Consider the following 20,452-nt stretch of genomic DNA (forward strand, 5'->3'; position numbering starts at 1 on the left):
TAGTGTTCCCCATAGTATGCACTGGAAATTCCTAATGTCACAGCTGCTCCAATCAAGTATAGTACAACTATACTAGACTATACTATAATATAATATAGCTAGACTATATTATAAAAAAGCACGTGAGCCTACAGAGAATGAAAAAATATGGAAGAGCCCTGGGGCCATCATAAAAAAAAAAAACTGAATTCTGACTTTGAAACTCAGAATTGTAAGTTTAAAAAAAAATACAGAATTCTGAGATTCAAAGTCAGAATTCTGAGTTTCAAAGTCAGAATTCTGAGATTCAAAGTCAGAATTCTGAGATTCAAAGTCAGAATTCTGAGTTTATAAATATAGTAGTCTCTATTAAGAAGATTTTAGGACCAATGAGCAATAATGTAGTAACACCCACAGATCATCAATCTGCAGACATGCATGTCTTCTGCTCTGTATATGGATATGTAAAATCTTATTAACAACACACAGTATAGGGAAGCAGGCAGTGCTGTATTCTCTGGTTCCTCTGCTGTCTTATCCTTCTCTGTCATCTGCTCCAACATAAAGAGCAGATGACAGAGAAGGATAAGACAGCGGAGGGGGGGGGGGAACACAGCTTCCATAGATAACAGAACACAATGGCCAGCACAGCTCTGCACCCCAACTTGTAGGAAACATTGCACTTTTGCCCCTACATGAGGGAATTGTGAATGGCTAGATGGCGGCAGGACAATGTGTATCTATGATCATAACGGATTGATCATAGCAATTACTTGTCTGGACTAATAGAGGTGTTTCACATACAATTAACCTCATATTAAACATAAAAGCAGTTCAAAACACCTACTGGGAGATAGTATAGTGGTTAGAGCAGCAGACTTATATTGGTGAAGTTGTGAGTTCTATTCCAGGTGAGGGAACTTTTTATATATATATATTTTAAAATATGAGATAGTGAGGGCTTAAATTGTATTTTATCAATATATTCAAACTGATTTCAAGTTCAATTAACAAAGACACACTGATGTATTGAGCACACAAAGTTGTAGTCTATGCTGGCTACTATAAATTAGAGAGTAGAGATTTCAAAGAAAAAACTGTGTATATATTATTAGGGTGATCAGATGGGATCATTAGGGTGTCATCTACAGTTTCCCCTGGGGGGCAGTTCACAATTTCAGGAGGCTGGTCATAACAAATTGATCATAATTCACTCGTCTGGATTAATACAGTTATTTCACAGATAATTAACCTCATATTAAACATAGAAAGAAACCATTCAGAACCCTTAAGTGATAGTATAGTGGGTAGAGTACCAGGCTTATAGTGTTGAAAGGTCTGGTTCTTATCCAGTTCAGAGCATGTTTTTTAATTATGTATGTATTTTCAATATATTGATTTTATATTAAACATATTTTAAACTATAAGTTACTGAGAACTTAAATTGTATTTTATTGATATATCCAAATTGATTTCAAGGCATATTAACAAAGACATATTGATAAAATTGTTGTATAAGCTGACTACTATAAATTAGAGAGTAGGGATTTTTTTTTACAAATCTGTGTATATATTGGGATGATTTTGGTGACATGGGGCCAGTTCTCAATGTCAGGAGATTGTCCCTGGAAGCTGCTTGATAACCATCATGTCTTATAACTCAACCACCGATGCAGGGGCATTTTTTCATCCAATGACACCACCGATGCAGGGTCATTTTTTCCATCCAGTGACACCACCGATGCAGGGGCATTTTTTCATCCAACGACACCACCGATGCAGGGTCATTTTTTCCATCCAATGACACCACCGATGCTGGGTCATTTTTTCCATCCAGTGACATCACCGATGCAGGGTCATTTTTTTCCATCCAGTGACACCACCGATGCAGGATCATTTTTTCCATCCAATGACACCACCGATGCAGGGTCATTTTTTCCATCCAGTGACACCACCAATGCAGGGTCATTTTTTCCATCCAGTGACACCACCGATGCAGGGTCATTTTTCTTCTTCACTATTGTATATATATATATATATATATATACACACACACATACATATACACATACATACAGGTACAGTATTTTGCTCTGCATGCCACTATTTTCCCAGAATCCCACCTGAGAGGGGGGAGCGGCACAGTTTGTGAACTTCTCCCTGGGTACTGGCAGAGGGCGGGGCGCTCAGTGATTGGGGGAGCTGGAGGGTTATGAGAGGAGGGCAGAGTAACAGTCTGGGACACATAGGAAGTCCCGTGCTGCACCTGCTTTCATATAATCGATCTCCATAACGATACCACTGCTACCCCTGGCCTGGAGGAGGGGCGGCTCGGGCTGCTGCAGTTGACAGCCGGGAGATTGTGCCGCACTCGCGGGTGTCTGTGAGCCCCGCTATCAATTACGGGAGACTTGGAATGTCGGCATTGCCATTATATACTGCTGATTGGACAGAACTGCTATTACACTCTGCTCACTGCCCTGACACTGCATTGTGCTTAATCACTGCCAGTACATACAGGTCATGGCCTGCTCTGCTATTATATACACTGGTTACTGTGCCCCTCCCCCCTCTCAGGTGGGGATTCTGGGAAAATAGTGGCATGCGGAGCAAAATACTGTATATATATATATATATATATATATATAGTATGTAAGACCCCTTTCACACCGAGGATGTTTTGCAGGCGCTTTAGCGTTAAAAATAGCGCCTGCAATCCGCCCTCAAACAGCTGCAGCATTGTCTCCAGTGTGAAAGCCCGAGGACTTCACATTACTCTACCCGAGGGCTTCACATTACTCTACCCGAGGGCCTTCACACCAGAGCGCTGCGCTGGCAGGACGTCAGGAAAGGTCCGCGCTATTGCGGCGCATTGCGGGCTGTTTTAACACTCTCTCGGCCGCTGGCGGGGGGTAAAAGCGCCCCGCCAGCGGCCGAAATGTGCTGCTAATCCAACAGTAAAACACCACTAAAAATAGCGGCGTTTTACCGCCGACGCTATGGGCGGCTCGGTGTGAAAGGGGTCTAAGAGTTTAAAACTGGTGCACACACAAGGGGCTAACAGTAGTGAAGAAGAAAAATGGCCCTGCATCGGTGGTGTCACTAGATGGAAACAAAATGACCCTGCATCGGTGGTGTCACTGGATGGAAAAACGACCCTGCATCGGTGGTTTCACTGGATGGAAAAATGACCCTGCATCGGTGGTGTCACTGGATGGAAAAAAATGACCCTGCATCGGTGGTGTCACTGGATGGAAAAAAATGACCCTGCATCGGTGGTGTCATTGGATGGAAAAAATGACCCTGCATCGGTGGTGTCATTGGATGGAAAAAATGACCCTGCATCGGTGGTGTCGTTGGATGAAAAAATGCCCCTGCATCGGTGGTGTCACTGGATGGAAAAAATGACCCTGCATCGGTGGTGTCATTGGATGGAAAAAATGACCCTGCATCGGTGGTGTCACTGGATGGAAAAAAATGACCCTGCATCGGTGATGTCACTGGATGGAAAAAATGACCCAGCATCGGTGGTGTCATTGGATGGAAAAAATGACCCTGCATCGGTGGTGTCGTTGGATGAAAAAATGCCCCTGCATCGGTGGTTGAGTTATAAGACATGATGGTTATCAAGCAGCTTCCAGGGACAATCTCCTGACATTGAGAACTGGCCCCATGTCACCAAAATCATCCCAATATATACACAGATTTGTAAAAAAAAATCCCTACTCTCTAATTTATAGTAGTCAGCTTATACAACAATTTTATCAATATGTCTTTGTTAATATGCCTTGAAATCAATTTGGATATATCAATAAAATACAATTTAAGTTCTCAGTAACTTATAGTTTAAAATATGTTTAATATAAAATCAATATATTGAAAATACATACATGGGGGGGCAGGAGGCGGAGCCTAGCAGAGCAGACATGCATTGTTAGAGCTCCACACCGCTGAGGAGAGAAGAGAAGGACAAAGCGGAGCCTGCAGGCTCAAAAGGTATCCATTTGAACCTTTTTGCCCCAGGGAACAAACTGTGAAAGTTTGGGCAGGAAATATGGTACTGGGAGGAAACCGTGGCAGAAATAAAAATCACCTCACAAAGAGCTCACAGGCACTCACTGCAGCTGAAGCAGCTCCAGTCACCTCACAATATACAGCACCAGGGCGCTCTCACAGACAGAAAATGTCACAGCAAGACTCTCCATTTGAGTCAGATACAGAACAAATCCTCTCACAAACTTCTCCACAAGCCTCCTCAGCATCCTCAGTAATATTATTACAATTTGAAAAGATGCTTCATAAGGCTTTAAAACAAACCTCAGACCAAATAACAAAAAGCCTAACCAAAGAAATAAGAGAGCTGGGAAACCGCACCGCAGCCTTAGAAATAAAAATGGATGAAATTGAAATTACAACCCAAGAAAATATAACAGAATTGGAACAATTAAAAAAAGAGAATTTAATACTTCAAACTAAGCTCGAAGATTACGAAAATAGAGCCAGACGTTCAAACTTGCGCATAAGGGGAATACCTGAAACTGTGACAGACCTGCAATCTACTATTACTGCTCTATTACAAGAACTAAAGCCAGATATCCCTATTGAACGTTTAGAACTGGACAGAGTACACAGAGCCCTCACAGCCAAAAAGAAAGATGGACCCCCACGTGATATAATCACAAAATTTCATTATTACAGAACGAAAGAACAAATACTAATTGCTGCAAGAGAAAAAAAGGAACTTAATTTTCAAGGACACAATTATCAAATTTTTGCTGACCTATCCCAACTTACTATTACTAAAAGACGATCCATGAAACCCCAACTAATGGAACTGCAACGCCACAACATTATGTATCAATGGGGCTTCCCCTTTTCAGTCAGATTTAACTACCAAGGTACAATTTACAGAAGCAGATCAGCAGATGAACTACAACAAACCCTTTTAAAATTAAATCTGACAGAACCCACAAGCAGCAACACTCCCACACGCAGAAGAATGGCATCATCTTCACCTTCAGGCAGCACCCAGAAAATTTCAGAACAAAATGGGAATCATCATTCTCACAAAAGAGGCCGTTATGCCACATCATCCATGGACCAAGAAGATTCAATGGACTGACATCCTAATTCCTGATATCTCTTCATTTATTATACTAAGAGATGGTTCTCTATAAAAAACCTATATTTATAACTGAATGTAACTGCATTCTGATAGTCACACACTGTGTGGGATCATGTTACATTCCAGTTATATTTCTTATTACTTCTGATTCATATAGCCTTAAAATATATAAGTGAAATAAGGAAATTCTTGTTCAGTTATATATTATCAGGTAATAACAATAGATTTATTACTTTTTAGGACAAATATGTTCAATAATCCAGAAGTAATGGAAGCTTTTTCTTTCTTTTCTTAAAACAAATATATTATTACCTAACTAGTTCCTAGAATTATGTTTTTGTTTATTCTAATCTGAAGCAATACAACCTCAATTTTATGAGTTAACATATCTAAACAGTTACATATAAATAAAATATGTAATTGTTTACTCTAAAAGGGTTAAAATCCCAAAATAATTCAAACTATCTTCATCAATACCAAAGTTATTAACAGTACCTTTCTAACTGAATTATTTAGCCTAGGGCAAAACTAACCATATACAACCACCCTGGAATAAATAATTTCAACAAAAACTATATTCTGCACTCCAATTAATGAAACATCATTTTGATGTCTTTTGACATAGCACTTCTCTCCTGTAAGCGGAAGATCCGTGTACCCCCATTAGCCCTCCTCATTCTCCCAACCATATTATGTGGGAGTGTGACGAAGGCACTTATTCCCCTGAGAGAGATATTTATTCTCTTTCACGGGTAAATTGTGATTACTTGCAAAAAATAATTTATACAATGTATCATCTAATCTCATATGTTTTTTGTTTACTCTTTACTCCAGAATTCACTGGTTTCTTTTCTATCTATTCATCTCTTCAGTCCACACAGGTTGATCTGCGCAGTCAGCTCTGCATAACAAAAAGTAAGTCAAAACTATTTGATCTGTTGCCATGGCACCACTGAATATAATTTCCCTGAATGTTCAGGGAATAAATGTCCCTCAAAAAAGGACCAAAGCCTTCCGTACTTTCCATAACAAGAAGGCTCACATAGTATGCCTCCAAGAAACACACTTCACCAAAGATTCTACTCCAAAATATATTTCTCCTTTTTATCAACAAATTTACACGGCTTCTGCCTGTACCAAGCAAAGGGGAACTCTAATTGCATTTCACCGATCCACACCATTCACCTTATCATCAGAAATTAAAGACCCAGAAGGTAGATACCTGATACTCATGGGTTATATAATGGATACAGCAATCACGGTGATTTCCTACTACGCTCCTAACAAACAACCTACACCATTCCTCTCACATATATTACAAGTGATTAATACACACAAAATAGGAACAGTGATAATGTGTGGGGATTCGAACCAGGTCCTCCTCCCATTTCTAGATAAATCACCTTTTACACCATCCAAAATAACCTCTAGATTACCTTTTTCTCAACTTCTTTCCAAATACAATCTGGTAGATTCGTGGAGAGAAAGTAACCCAATGAAAAAGAAATTCACTTATTTCTCGCACCCTCATCAAACCTTCACCAGAATAGATCATATTTTTCTAACAATAGGAATGATACCAGAAATTATTGCATCAGATATAATTCCGATTCCGTGGTCTGACCATAATGCAGTATACACTACTATAGCCTCAGCCATACCAAAAGCGCATGACCCAACGTGGTACTTACCGGACATAATGCTCAAACACCCACTACATCAGATGGCCATTGAACAAGCTTTAAAGGAATACATATCAATTAATAATACAACAGACATCTCCCCAATAACACTGTGGGAAGCTCATAAGCCTGTATTGCGTGGTACAATACAAAGACAAATGGCACTATTTAAACGGGAACGCAAAAATCTAGCAAAAAAACTAGAACTCAATTTTAATGCAGCCTACATATCATTTCAAGATAATCCATCTCAGTACAAAATCTCATCTGGAAAAATCTAGATTGGAATACGATCTATTTCTCACTGAATCAGTTGATAAATCCCTCAAACGCTCCAAACACAATTTCTACATGAATACAAACAAACCAGGTACATATTTGGCTCGGGCATTAAATTCAACTAACAAATCTTTCAAACCAATACGCTTGAAATTATCAAAAAATGTTTACACTTGTAATCCAGTTAAAATAGTCCATAAATTTCACTCACATCTCGCAACTTTATACAAGACAAACAATGAATTTAATCCTACAGAGGCTGAATCCTTCTTCTCAAAAATAACCTTACCTGAGTTATCTCAGAATCAAAAAAGCAGTTTGGATGAGCCTATAACTATAGATGAAGTTGCTAACGCCATAAAAGACCTAAAACTTAACAAGAGACCAGGCCCAGACGGCTACTCGGCTTTATACTATAAAACATTCTCAGAAATACTCTCTCCCATTCTCACTGAAACTTTTAACAAACTTCTAGATGGACATTCTTTTCGGCAAGAAACACTAATGGCAATTGTTTGTATGATCCCAGAACCCCTTTCTGATGATACTTCCTGTGTGAATTATCGGCCTATCTCTCTGTTAAACCTCGATATTAAATTATTAGCAAAAATAATAGCAAAACGCCTCAATAGCATTATAGGAAAATTAATACATAGAGATCAAGTAGGCTTCATGCCAAATAGACAGGCAGGCGATAATATACGCAGGGCAGTGTTATTGGCACATATTGCTAAAAAACGGAAAATCCCTTTATGTTTTCTATCTCTCGATATTAAGAGGGCATTTGACACAGTATCCTGGCAATATATGCAATATTCATTACAAAAATGGGGTTTTGGACCCCACTTTTTAACATGGATCAAAGCATTATATAATAAACCCAAAGCCTATATAAAATATGCTGGATACAAATCTGAAGCCTTTAATATCGAAAGAGGTACCCGACAGGGTTGCCCATTATCTCCCTTATTATTTGCCCTTATACTCGAACCCATGGCCCAATACATCAGAACAAACCAAACTATAACTGGCATTGAAGTAGGAGGTATTACACACAAATTATGTATATTTGCAGACGATATATTACTTTTTCTATCATCACCACAGGTCTCTGGTCCTAACTTAATACCAGCTCTTGATGGATTTGCAGCCCTATCCGGCCTTATGATTAATCCTAAGAAATGCCTAGTGCTTAATATTTCACTCACAAACATGGAATTGATCCCGGCTAGGGCTGCACTCCCATTCACATGGGCAGAAAAATCAATCCCATATCTTGGAATTAATTTAACAGCATCTCATTCTGACTTATTCTCAACCAATTATCCTCCTGTATTAAGACAGATCACAAATCTAATAAAACAATGGTCGCAACTTCCTTTATCCTGGATAGGGAAGATATATGCAATCAAAATGACTATTCTACCCAAATTGCTTTATCTATTCAGAGTCCTCCCTATTCCAATTCCTTCCTATTTTTTGAGAATAGTACAAAAAAGAGCAACTTCGTTTATATGGGGCTCTTCTAAACCACGTATACCTATACACACACTACATCTTCCCAAAAATAAAGGAGGCCTGGGATACCCTAATTTTACTAACTACTACAGAGCAGCACATTTGGCCAGTCTGTCCAAATACCATGCAAAACAGGAAATCCCATTATGGGTATTTATAGAGGCTTCAGAAAATGACCCTCTATTAATATCAAATTTATTATGGCTTGATCCTAAAGACCGCTTTAAAATTCATAATCCCATAACTAAACACTTCTTATCTCTCTGGGATAAACTAAAAATCAAATATCAGTTACAATCTCCACACAATCCTCTCCTTTCTTTTATCAGAAATCCGGCCTTTTATCCGGCATGGATCTACCCAAACTCTTTTAAAGCTTGGACAACATCAGGCATTCAGACACTAAATGACTTCATAGCATCTAAATCATTCCTTTCATTCCCATCGCTTAGAGAAAAATATGGTCTACCAAACTCTGAGATATTTAGATATCTCCAAATCAAAAATTTCTATACACCATTCCTAAAGGGGGATACACCATTATCCCAATTATCCATTTTTGAATCAATCTGTACAAAAGATCCATTTGCTAAAGGTACAATTTCATCACTTTATAATCAATTATATGGAGTAGCAAATCTTAATAGACCCTCTTACGTTCAGAGGTGGGAGGAGGACCTGGGACGAACTTTAGAAAACACGGACTGGTCTAACATATGGCTCACATCTAAGTCATCTTCACCCAACATCTTAGCACTGGAGACAAATTATAAAGTCCTAACTCGCTGGTACCTTGTACCCGCTAGAGTGGCAAAATATTCACCTAATACCTCAGCTCTTTGTTTTCGAGGATGCCCAGAAATAGGCACATATTTACACATATGGTGGACGTGCCCAGTAATCCAAACCTTCTGGAAGGAAGTCTTCGTGATTGCATCTAAAATATTTAAAAAAATAATACAACCAGATCCATATTTAACTTTACTTAATCTAAAACCGGAATGGTTAACACTCTCTCAATTCAAACTTATGATCCAACTAATAACGGCTGCAAAACAAACAGTGGCCAAGGCATGGAAATCTCCTACATTGGTACTAGCAGAAACAATTCACAGAATGAATAATACAATGTCCCATGCTAAGATGGTAGCCATCGATCAAAATCAAATTCCAAAATTTGAAAAACTTTGGCATCCTTGGATAAAACAACAGTTCCTGTCAAACTTCAATGACTCTGTCCTGTTGCCATGGTAACAGATTAAATGACTTACAGAGACACCCATTCTAAGGCTTCAAAGAGAACTAAAAAGAATAATAAACTGACGAGCGGGACAACCTTGTGGACCATACCTCTACCTTTCAACCCTTTTTCTTCTTTCTCTTTCCTTTTCTCCACCTTACGATTAAAGCTCATTATCAGAATTTATTTGACCTATATACACTCTACTTGTAAACAATATGTATAGTAGGTATAAATCATTTAAATACCTACAAAAGTAACTAAGGAAATTATATATATCTTTAATTTAGGTTTACGTGAACCCAATGTTTAATATTTGAAATTTCATGATATTTACCTATATAAACCGTACTGTAAAACAATGAGCTTACTTTATAGATCCTTGTAAACTTACTTTATGTATCTTTATAACATTGTATACTCAATAAACTTCTTTTGACAAGGAAAATACATACATAATTAAAAAACATGCTCTGAACTGGATAAGAACCAGACCTTTCAACACTATAAGCCTGGTACTCTACCCACTATACTATCACTTAAGGGTTCTGAATGGTTTCTTTCTATGTTTAATATGAGGTTAATTATCTGTGAAATAACTGTATTAATCCAGACGAGTGAATTATGATCGATTTGTTATGACCAGCCTCCTGAAATTGTGAACTGCCCCCCAGGGGCACCTGTAGATGACACCCTAATGATCCCATCTGATCACCCTAATAATATATACACAGTTTTTTCTTTGAAATCTCTACTCTAATTTATAGTAGGCAGCATATACTACAACTTTGTGTGCTCAATACATCAGTGTGTCTTTGTTAATAGAACTTGAAATCAATTTAGATATATTGATAAAATACAATTTAAGCCCTCACTATCTCATATTTTAAGATATATATATTTAAAAAATTCCCTCACCTGGATAAGAACCCACAACTTCACCAATACAAATTTGCTACTCTAACCACTATACTATCTCCCAGTAGGTGTTTTCATCTGCTTTTATGTTTAATATGAGGTTAATTGTATGTGAAACACTTCTATTAGTCCAGACAAGTAATTGCTATGATCAATCCGTTATGACCATAGACACACATTGTCCTGCTGCTTTCTAGCCATTCACAATTCCCTCATGTAGGGGCAAAAGTGCAAGGTTTCCTACAAGTTGGGGTGCAGAGCTGTGCTGTACTGGCCATTGTGTTCTGTTGGGATCAGTTTGGATATATTGATAAAATACAATTTAAGCCCTCGCTATCTCATATTTAAAAATATATTTATACTGTATAAAGAATATAGTCTCACCCAGATTAGAACCCACAACTTCACCAATATAAGTCTGCTACCCTAACCACTACACTAACTCCCATTAGTTGTTTAAATTTGCTTTTATGTTTAATATGAGGTTAATTGTGTGTGAAACACCTCTATTAATCTAGACAAGTAATTACTATGATTAATCCGTTATGACCATAGACACATATTGTCCTGCTGCTTTCTAGTGATTCACAATTCCCCAATGTAGGGGCAATAGTGCAATGTTTCCTACAAGTTGGGGTGCAGAGCTGTGCTGTGCTGGCCATTGTGTTCTGCTATCTATGGAAGCTGTGTCCCCCCCACTCACACACTACACATGTTTTCAGTATGACTCTTTATGTTAGAGCAGATGACAGAGAAGAAGGATAAGACAGCAAACAGAGGAACTATTAGTACAGTCGTGGAACCAGAGAACCCAGCACTGCCTGCTTCCCTGTACTGTGTGCCGTTAATAAGATAGATTTACATATCCATATACAGAGCAGAAGACATGTATGTCTGCAGAATGATGGTCTGTGGGTGTTACTACATTATTGCTCATTGGTCCTAAAATCTTCCTAATAGAGACTGCTACTTTATAAACTCAGAATTCTGACTTTGAAACTCAGAATTCTGACTTTGAATCTCAGAATTCTGACTTTTAATCTCAGAATTCTGTAGATTTTTATTTTTTTTTAAACTCACGATTCTGACTTTGAATCTCAGAATTCTGACTTTCAAAGTCACAATTCTGACTTTGAATCTCAGAATTCTGACTTTCAATCTCAGAATTCTGTAAAAAAAAAAAAAATTTTTTTTCAAACTCATAATTCTGTATTTTTTTTTTATGATGGCCCCAGGGCTCTTCCATAAAAAAATAAAAAAAAAAACAAACAAAAAAAAGACAAAGACACAAAGTTACACACCACTTACCTCATCTTTATCCTGAACTTCAATATACATAGGCAATGCAAAACCCAGCTGGGCCAGTTCTGGAATGCTGACAGAGTACTCTGAGCTATTAAATTGTGGGGCATTGTCATTGATGTCAATCACTAGAATGTTGAATGTCGTTGTCACTGTAGCATCAGAAAGGGTTCGATCATCCAGCTGTTCCGTTGCCTTAGAAAAAGTATATGAATTTATGTTAAAAAAAACATATTATATCTGTCAGCTATGCAACATGTTAGTTACATTCAGTATAGTATTGTGAAATATTATACACAAACTACAGTCAAGGTTACATTGAGATAACTAAGCAAATGCCAGGCAGTACAGTGGCTTAGTAGACATCACTTATGTTGTCCAGCACAGGGGTCCTTGGTTTGAATCTCACCCAGGTGACTCAAAATGGAGTTTGTATGCTCTCCCTGTGAATACTACCTATAGGTACCATTTATTTTGATTATATAAAATGAATGCAATATACTCACAAACCTACATTATTGCCTTTATTTTAATTGTCTTGTAATGGTATATATTGTAGTTGTAGCAGACCATGCTGCTGCTTTGGAGTATAGTAGGTCAAGGGGTAGAGTATGGATGAAAGAACACAAGTTGGGCACACCACCCTTGTGCACTACCTAAGGTAACATTTATTTTTATATAAACAGAATGCAATATACTCACAAACCCAGTTGTGATATTGCTGATGCCTGCACAGAATTGTAGAATGTAAGCTCTACGAGCAGGGCTCTCCAGTCCTTTCTGTATTGAACTGTGCTGTAATTGTGCTGTCCCCCCTCTACATTGTAAATCACTGCGTAAACTGTTGGCGCTATATAAATCGTGTATAATAATAATGATTGTGGCTTGAGCCTCTTGTTGGGAGTTTGTTTTGCTTAATGTATTTAAAGCGGGGGTCCACCTATCTATCATTTTTTTTTTTTTTTTGAGTTCATTCACAAACTTTTCTTCTCAGCATTACATACTCACATATTGTGTGTAATATGTCCGCCTGTGTCAGATTTCGTCGGAAAGAATAACTTATATTATTCACTGCAGGCGGTTTCCATCTTCATTGTGGGCATTTGAAGCCCACAAGCATTTATTTCCTGGATGTGGTGAATGCTGTGCTCCCAGCATTCACCGCTCGTTCCCGCACATGCTCAGTGGCATCCTGGGAAGCCTGAGACTAGCTCCCAGGAGTCTGGGAGAGGCTAGAAACACGCCTACTCCCACGGGAGGAGAACCAGGAAGTGCAAAGAAGAATAGAAAAATAAAAGGTAATTACAGCGATTTAAATTTTTTTAAACGGCATGTCAGCATCTAGGCAAGGAAGAGAATACATACAGATATTGTTCAAAATTTGGGGGGAACCCCGCTTTAAGCCTGATACCTAACTGGGTTTGTCAGTGTATTGCATTAAGTTTATATATTCAAATAAATGTTACCTTAGGTAGTGCACAAGGGTGGTGTGCCCTTCTTGTGTCCTTTCATCCATACTCTACCCCTTAACCTACTATACTCCAAAGCAGCAGCATGGTCTGCTACAACTATAATATTTACCATTGTAAGACAATTATAAAATAAAGGGAATAATATGTAAAATGTATAAAGTTTAACTTGTTGGCATCTCTTCAGAAGTGACATATCTGTTTTGCATGGGCTAACCACTACTTTTTTTTTTATTTATTTTTTTTAAAAGGTGACGCCCGATTAGCTGACATCTCTGCATGTGTTATTTTCTTTTTCCAAAAATCATTATGGGAAATCACTTTTTTAAAATACCTTTAATTTAAGTTTTATTCATACTTAATTTTTAGGAAAGTAAATATGAAACACAAAGGCCGCATTCACACCTGAGCGTAGCGTCTTTGAGCATTTTTCCATCGGGTTTTACACCTTTTTCTGTGCGATTTTGGTGCTTTTTTATGTGCGACTTGCACATGCTTTTGAGCTTTGGGGTTTTTTTATTAGCCAATAGAGAAAACTATCATCTGTTGCATCATTTGTTGCTAGGTATGTCAGCTTTTTTAGCTTTTCTGTTTTATTTCTTTTTGAATTAGTATTATTCATTTATTATTTTTTTTATTTTTTTAGGGTAAAGGGTTAGGCCCCTTTCACACTGGGGCGGTGGGGGCATCGGCGGTACAACAGCGCTATTTTTAGCGCTGCTGTACCGTCGTTCTTGCAGCTGTATTCGGCCGCTAGCGGTGCAGTTTTAACCCCTGCTGGCGGCCGAAAAAGGGTTAAAATCACTCGTACAGCGCTGCTATAGCCGCGGTATTGCCGCGGTATAGCCGCGCTGTCCCATTGATTTCAATGGGCAGGAGCGGTTTAGGAGCGGTTTGCAGGACTTTTTTCACTGTCCTGCCAGCGCACCGCTTCAGTGTGAAAGCCCTCGGGCTTTCACACTGAACAAACAACGGAGGCTGTTTAGGGGAGGTTTGCAGGCGGTATTTTTAGCGCAATACCGCCTGCAAACCGCCTCAGTGTGAAAGGGGCCTTAGAGTTAAGGTTAGGTTAGGGTTAGGAATAGGAGTTGGGATTAGGGTTAGGATTTAATTATTTATTTACTAATACTTATTATTCTTTTATTGAATGCATGTATTATTATTATTTTTGTATCCATTTTTGTATTTATTTTACATTTATTTATATATTAATTATTATTATTAGTAGTAATAGTAGTATTAACACCTTAAGCCTAGCAAAAATATAAAATCAATAAGTAACCCTATGTCAGGAAGCTAGTTCAGCTAATACCAATTCCCATACAGCTAATGCTAATTCTTCTGCAGCTAATGCTGATTCTTCTGCATTAGCTGCATGAGAATTTGTTTTAGCGAATGAGCATTAGGGAATGAGCAGTAGTTGCAGAAGAATTTGCGTTAGCTGTATGAGAATTAGTATTAGCTGAACTAGCTTCCCGACATAGGGTTATTTTTTGTTAGGGTTAAGGTGTTATTACTACTACTACTACTAATAACAATAATAATTAATGAATAAATAAATGTAAAATAAAAACACAAATAAATAAAAATAGTCATAAATAAATAATAAATAAATTCAATAAATTAATACTAAGTAATAGTAAATAAATAATTAACCCCTAACCCTTAAAAAAAAAATTATTATTATTTTTATTTCTTTCTTTATTTATTATGTTTTAAGGTTAGGGGTTATTGTTTATTTATGTATTATTACATATTATTCATTTATTTTATTTATTTATTATGGTTTTTAGTTATTTATGAACTTAGTTTACATTTATTTATTCATATATTTTTGCTATTTTATGTTCTACTTTTTTTAATTTTTGCAGAAAATCGGGCGCAAATGCGTGAAAGAATGCGCGAATGTGCACAAAAACACGCAAATATCACATTTCTATTGGGATAAAAACGCACCAAAAAGGCTCAAATCTGCCCGAATCAAAGTCAGACGACTTGGAGTGGAGAATATGAACCATGTCCATAGAGAAAATTACATTTTTTTCTCCTCCAGTGTTTTCAAGCGTCAAGCTTTAAGCTAAAAAACGCTAAGGTGTGAATTTATAAACGTTTCCTTCTTCCCCCTAAAGCTTACAAATATTCTTCAACTCTACCAACATTTTTAAAACTATTGGAATGCAGAAAAAAGGTCACTATGATCAAAGAAAAAAAAAAAGAATTGCCAGTGAATGAACTCATGTCTATTATACAATTTACCATAAAAAATAATGCTGATGGTTTTTCATGTGTTGTATCATTTGTTCCTAGAAGTAATAATTTCTATAACTACAGTCAAGAGGTTATTACATTTTCATGAGAAAACACATGGACTGCAGTCAATCTTCTCTGTCTAATAAAATATATACAGTTCATATTCATTATAAAAAAGCAGCAAAAGGCCACAGCTCCTGCTGTTGAACTGACAAACTGGTCTTTGCGTAGACAGGACTTGGCAATGACAGCGACAACTTCATAAGGAAAAGGTCTTCAAGGAGGATGCCCGTGTTGCTTTCTGTCACAATGGTGCATGTTCTGTCTCATTCTTGGAGATGGACTTCCGTATTGTTCCCCATTCCAATTAAAGGGAGAAAACGAAAGACCTGTGCACTTCAAGTACCACTATGATGATAATAGAGTATTGAGCGAATCTTATCAGAGGTCAAGTACTGTAATTATGTGTCACTTTCTAGACCTACAAGACTGGTGCCCCTTCTAAAACTGAAAAATGATCAGTACACCTTTGGCACAGCCTGAGACCTGCCCAATCAATGTGGCTGCTAAGCAGCATCTGATTTGTAGCTAGCTCCATAGTGCCAATGCACAGCACAGCTCAGAGTGTTTCTAACAAACAGGGCAGACTCCTATTGATTTTAATTAAAAACCTGGGACCGGATAGAGCAGAGCTGAAATGGTCTTTACAGTACAAGTGGGCTGGTGACAAAGTGGGTTCATGCTTCACTGCTCACTCAAAATGTCCTAGGCTCTAAAGCAGAATCAGAAAATAAAATGTACCTCTTCCCCGATACAGAACATGTTATAAAAGACCACAGTTGATTGAATGTTATTTACATTTAAAAAGGACATAGTCGCATATAGCACTAGAGTAATAAAAACTATTTTTTTTTTTTTTTAGATATATTTAGGTATTTCTAATTTAGCAAAAGCATTATAAAACTACAGTTTATATGCAAACATACTGTATAAATAAAATGAACTGGAGAGCTAAAAATCTTTTAAATCTAAAATGCTGCAGTGGTTGAATACATTAACCACTTCAGTCCCGGTAGAATTTACCCCCATCCTGACCAGAGCACTTTCTGCGATTCGGCACTGCGTCGCTTTAACTGACAATTGCGCGGTGGTGCGACGTGGCTCCCAAACAAAATTGACGTCCTTTTTTCCCCACAAATAGAGCTTTCTTTTGGTGGTATTTGATTGCCTCTGTGGTTTTTATTTTTTGCGCTATAAACAAAAAAATAGCGACAATTTAGAAAAAACGCATTATTTTTTACTTTTTGCTATAATAAATATCCCCAAAGAATATTTAAAAAACATTTTTTTTCACAGTTTAGGCCGATATGTATTCTTCTACATATTTTTGCTAAAAAAAAATTGCAATAAGCGTTTATTGATTGGTTTACGCAAAAGTTATAGTGTTTACAAAATAGGAGAAAGTTTTATGGCATTTTTATTATTAATTTTTTTTTTACTAGTAATGGCAGTGATCAGCGATTTTTATCGTGACTGCGACATTATGGCGGACACATCGGACATTTTTGACAAATTTTTGGGACCATTGTCATTTATACAGCAATCAGCGCTATACAAATGCACTGATTCCTGTGTAAATGACACTGGCAGTGAAGGGGTTAACCACTAGGGGGCTAGGGAGGGGATAAGTATGTCCTGGGTAGTGTTACTAACTGTGGGGGGGCGTGGCTACGTGTAACACGTCACTGATCTCTGCTCCCAATCACAGGGAGCAGAGATCACTGACACTGTCACTAGGCAGAACAGGGAGATGCTTGTTTACATTAGCATCTCCCCGTTCGTCCTCGGGACCCGCGACCCGACTCACGGAGCTCCTGGCCGGCGCGTGCACGCAATGGCATGGCCACAAATTTAAAGGAACATACGAGTACTCCCATTTGCCCAGCCTTGCCATTCTGCCGACGTACATCGGCGTGCACCGGTTGGGAACTGGTTAAAGAGTATCTAAGGTCAAACTGTTAAATCATATATTCATTTCCACATTGTATTCAATCATTTCTAGCCTACTCCTATTATTCTGAATATTTTTAACGTTTGTAAACTTAATTTGTGAAGATCCCCACACTTTTACCTCCCTGAATTCTGTGACAAGTATTCACTATGCCTTGTGAGTAGGCACTGCTGTGTCACACATTTCACAGAGCCTGCCTTCTGAACTACAGAGGTGCTGAGAGGAGGATTTTGCGGAGTCAGTACAGGAATCACTACTTGCAGGTAGCAAGGTGCCATGGGATATGTAGTCCTTAGAAATGGAAAGTAAACAGCAGAGGAGAAGCTGCAAAGCATGCAGGGTATTGAGAAAGTTGTGGAAAGAGAGGCCTGCAGGCAAGCAGAGTTCACAACTAGGGATGAGCTTCGTGTTCGAGTCGAACCCATGTTCGACTCGAACATCGGCTGTTCGATCGTTCGCCGAATTGCGAACGTTATGGGCCGTTCGCGCTAAATTCGTGTGGCGCGTCACGGCCCATAATTCACTGCGGCATCGCAGTGCATTGCTGGCTGATGATTGGCCAAGCATGCACTATGACCCGCATGCTTGGCCAATCACAGCGCCGTCAGTAGAGAGAGCTGTAATTGGCCAAAGCCAGGGTGGCTTTGGCCAATTATGGCTCAGGGGATTTAGTACACACCCCACACTATATAAGGCCGCCTGCACGGCGGCCCTGTGTAGTGTGTGTTCCGGTGTGCTGAGAGATAGAGAGAGAGAGAGACAGTGTCATTTGATTTGAGTTAGATAGATTAGGCAGAACAGTCAGTCAGTTAGCTGCACTTACAGTGTATTGTGTATATATATGCATCCCAGGTGTTGCATATATATATATACACTGTATTCAGTTTAGCTAGATCCGTTCCTGTTATCTTCTATCTAGACTATTTACATTTAATGCAGTGCGTCCTGCTCACAGTGTTCAGCTAGATCCGTTCCTGTTATCTTCTAGACTATTTACATTTAGTGCAGTGCGTCCTGCTCACAGTGTTCAGCTAGATCCGTTCCTGTTATCTTCTAGACTATTTACATTTAGTGCAGTGCGTCCTGCTCACAGTGTTCAGCTAGATCCGTTCCTGTTAAATTCCTACTGACAGGCAGGCTTGTCTGGTTACAGTATATAAAGCTACCTGAAGAAAATTACAGGTGTTCTATTTGATCCTATTAGTACCACGGTCAGGCAGCTAGACTATTTACATTTAGTACAGTGCGTCCTGCTCACAGTGTTCAGCTAGATCCGTTCCTGTTATCTTCCTACTGACAGGCAGGCTTGTCTGGTTACAGTATATAAAGCTACCTGAAGAAAATTACAGGTGTTCTATTTGATCCTATTAGTACCACGGTCAGGCAGCTAGACTATTTACATTTAGTACAGTGCGTCCTGCTCACAGTGTACAGCTAGATCCGTTCCTGTTATCTTCCTACTGACAGGCAGGCTTGTCTGGTTACAGTATATAAAGCTACCTGAAGAAAATTACAGGTGTTCTATTTGATCCTATTAGTACCACGGTCAGGCAGCTAGACTATTTACATTTAGTACAGTGCGTCCTGCTCACAGTGTTCAGCTAGATCCGTTCCTGTTATCTTCCTATTGACAGGCAGGCTTGTCTGGTTACAGTATATAAAGCTACTTGAAGAAAATTACAGGTGTTCTATTTGATCCTATTAGTACCACGGTCAGGCAGCTAGACTATTTACATTTAGTACAGTGCGTCCTGCTCACAGTGTTCAGCTAGATCCGTTCCTGTTATCTTCCTACTGACAGGCAGGCTTGTCTGGTTACAGTATATAAAGCTACCTGAAGAAAATTACAGGTGTTCTATTTGATCCTATTAGTACCACGGTCAGGCAGCTAGACTATTTACATTTAGTACAGTGCGTCCTGCTCACAGTGTTCAGCTAGATCCGTTCCTGTTATCTTCCTACTGACAGGCAGGCTTGTCTGGTTACAGTATATAAAGCTACTTGAAGAAAATTACAGGTGTTCTATTTGATCCTATTAGTACCACGGTCAGGCATCTAGACTATTTACATTTAGTACAGTGCGTCCTGCTCACAGTGTTCAGCTAGATCCGTTCCTGTTATCTTCCTACTGACAGGCAGGCTTGTCTGGTTACAGTATATAAAGCTACCTGAAGAAAATTACAGGTGTTCTATTTGATCCTATTAGTACCACGGTCAGGCAGCTAGACTATTTACATTTAGTACAGTGCGTCCTGCTCACAGTGTTCAGCTAGATCCGTTCCTGTTATCTTCCTACTGACAGGCAGGCTTGTCTGGTTACAGTATATAAAGCTACTTGAAGAAAATTACAGGTGTTCTATCCCAGCTTAGTGCAGCTACAGGCCATTAGTATGTCTGGAAGGCCAAGAAGGAGAGGCAGACAGTCACAAGCCAATAAGAGAGGGCAAGCAGGCTCTGTGTCTAGTGCTGGTCGTGGAGACGGTGCATCCTCATCAGCACGTGGCCATGGGACACGCTTGGCCTTTTTTTCGGCAGCTGGCCGTGTTGAGCCGCAACATGCGGAAGACTTGGTCCAGTGGATGACCAAGCCGTCCTCATCCTCCTCATCCTCTCTCACCCATGCCCAGGGTGCTTTGTCTGGCAAAGCAGCGGCCTCTTCCCTCAGCTCAATGTCATCAG

General features: G+C 38.8%; 1 protein-coding gene across 1 annotated transcript in view; it reads right to left on the bottom strand.

The window, feature by feature from the left end:
• The window catches only part of CDH23 (cadherin related 23), a 1,935,615-nt gene that overhangs the window by 1,108,464 nt on the left and 806,699 nt on the right, over positions 1 to 20,452 (bottom strand). The window contains exon 11 of the mRNA XM_073596703.1: positions 12,050 to 12,238. Within this exon, the coding sequence (XP_073452804.1) occupies positions 12,050 to 12,238 (189 nt within the window). The remainder of the gene's footprint in view (positions 1 to 12,049; positions 12,239 to 20,452) is intronic.

The sequence above is a fragment of the Aquarana catesbeiana genome, linkage group LG08 (genome assembly GCF_042186555.1).
Source record: "Aquarana catesbeiana isolate 2022-GZ linkage group LG08, ASM4218655v1, whole genome shotgun sequence".
Lineage (NCBI taxonomy): Eukaryota > Metazoa > Chordata > Amphibia > Anura > Ranidae > Aquarana > Aquarana catesbeiana.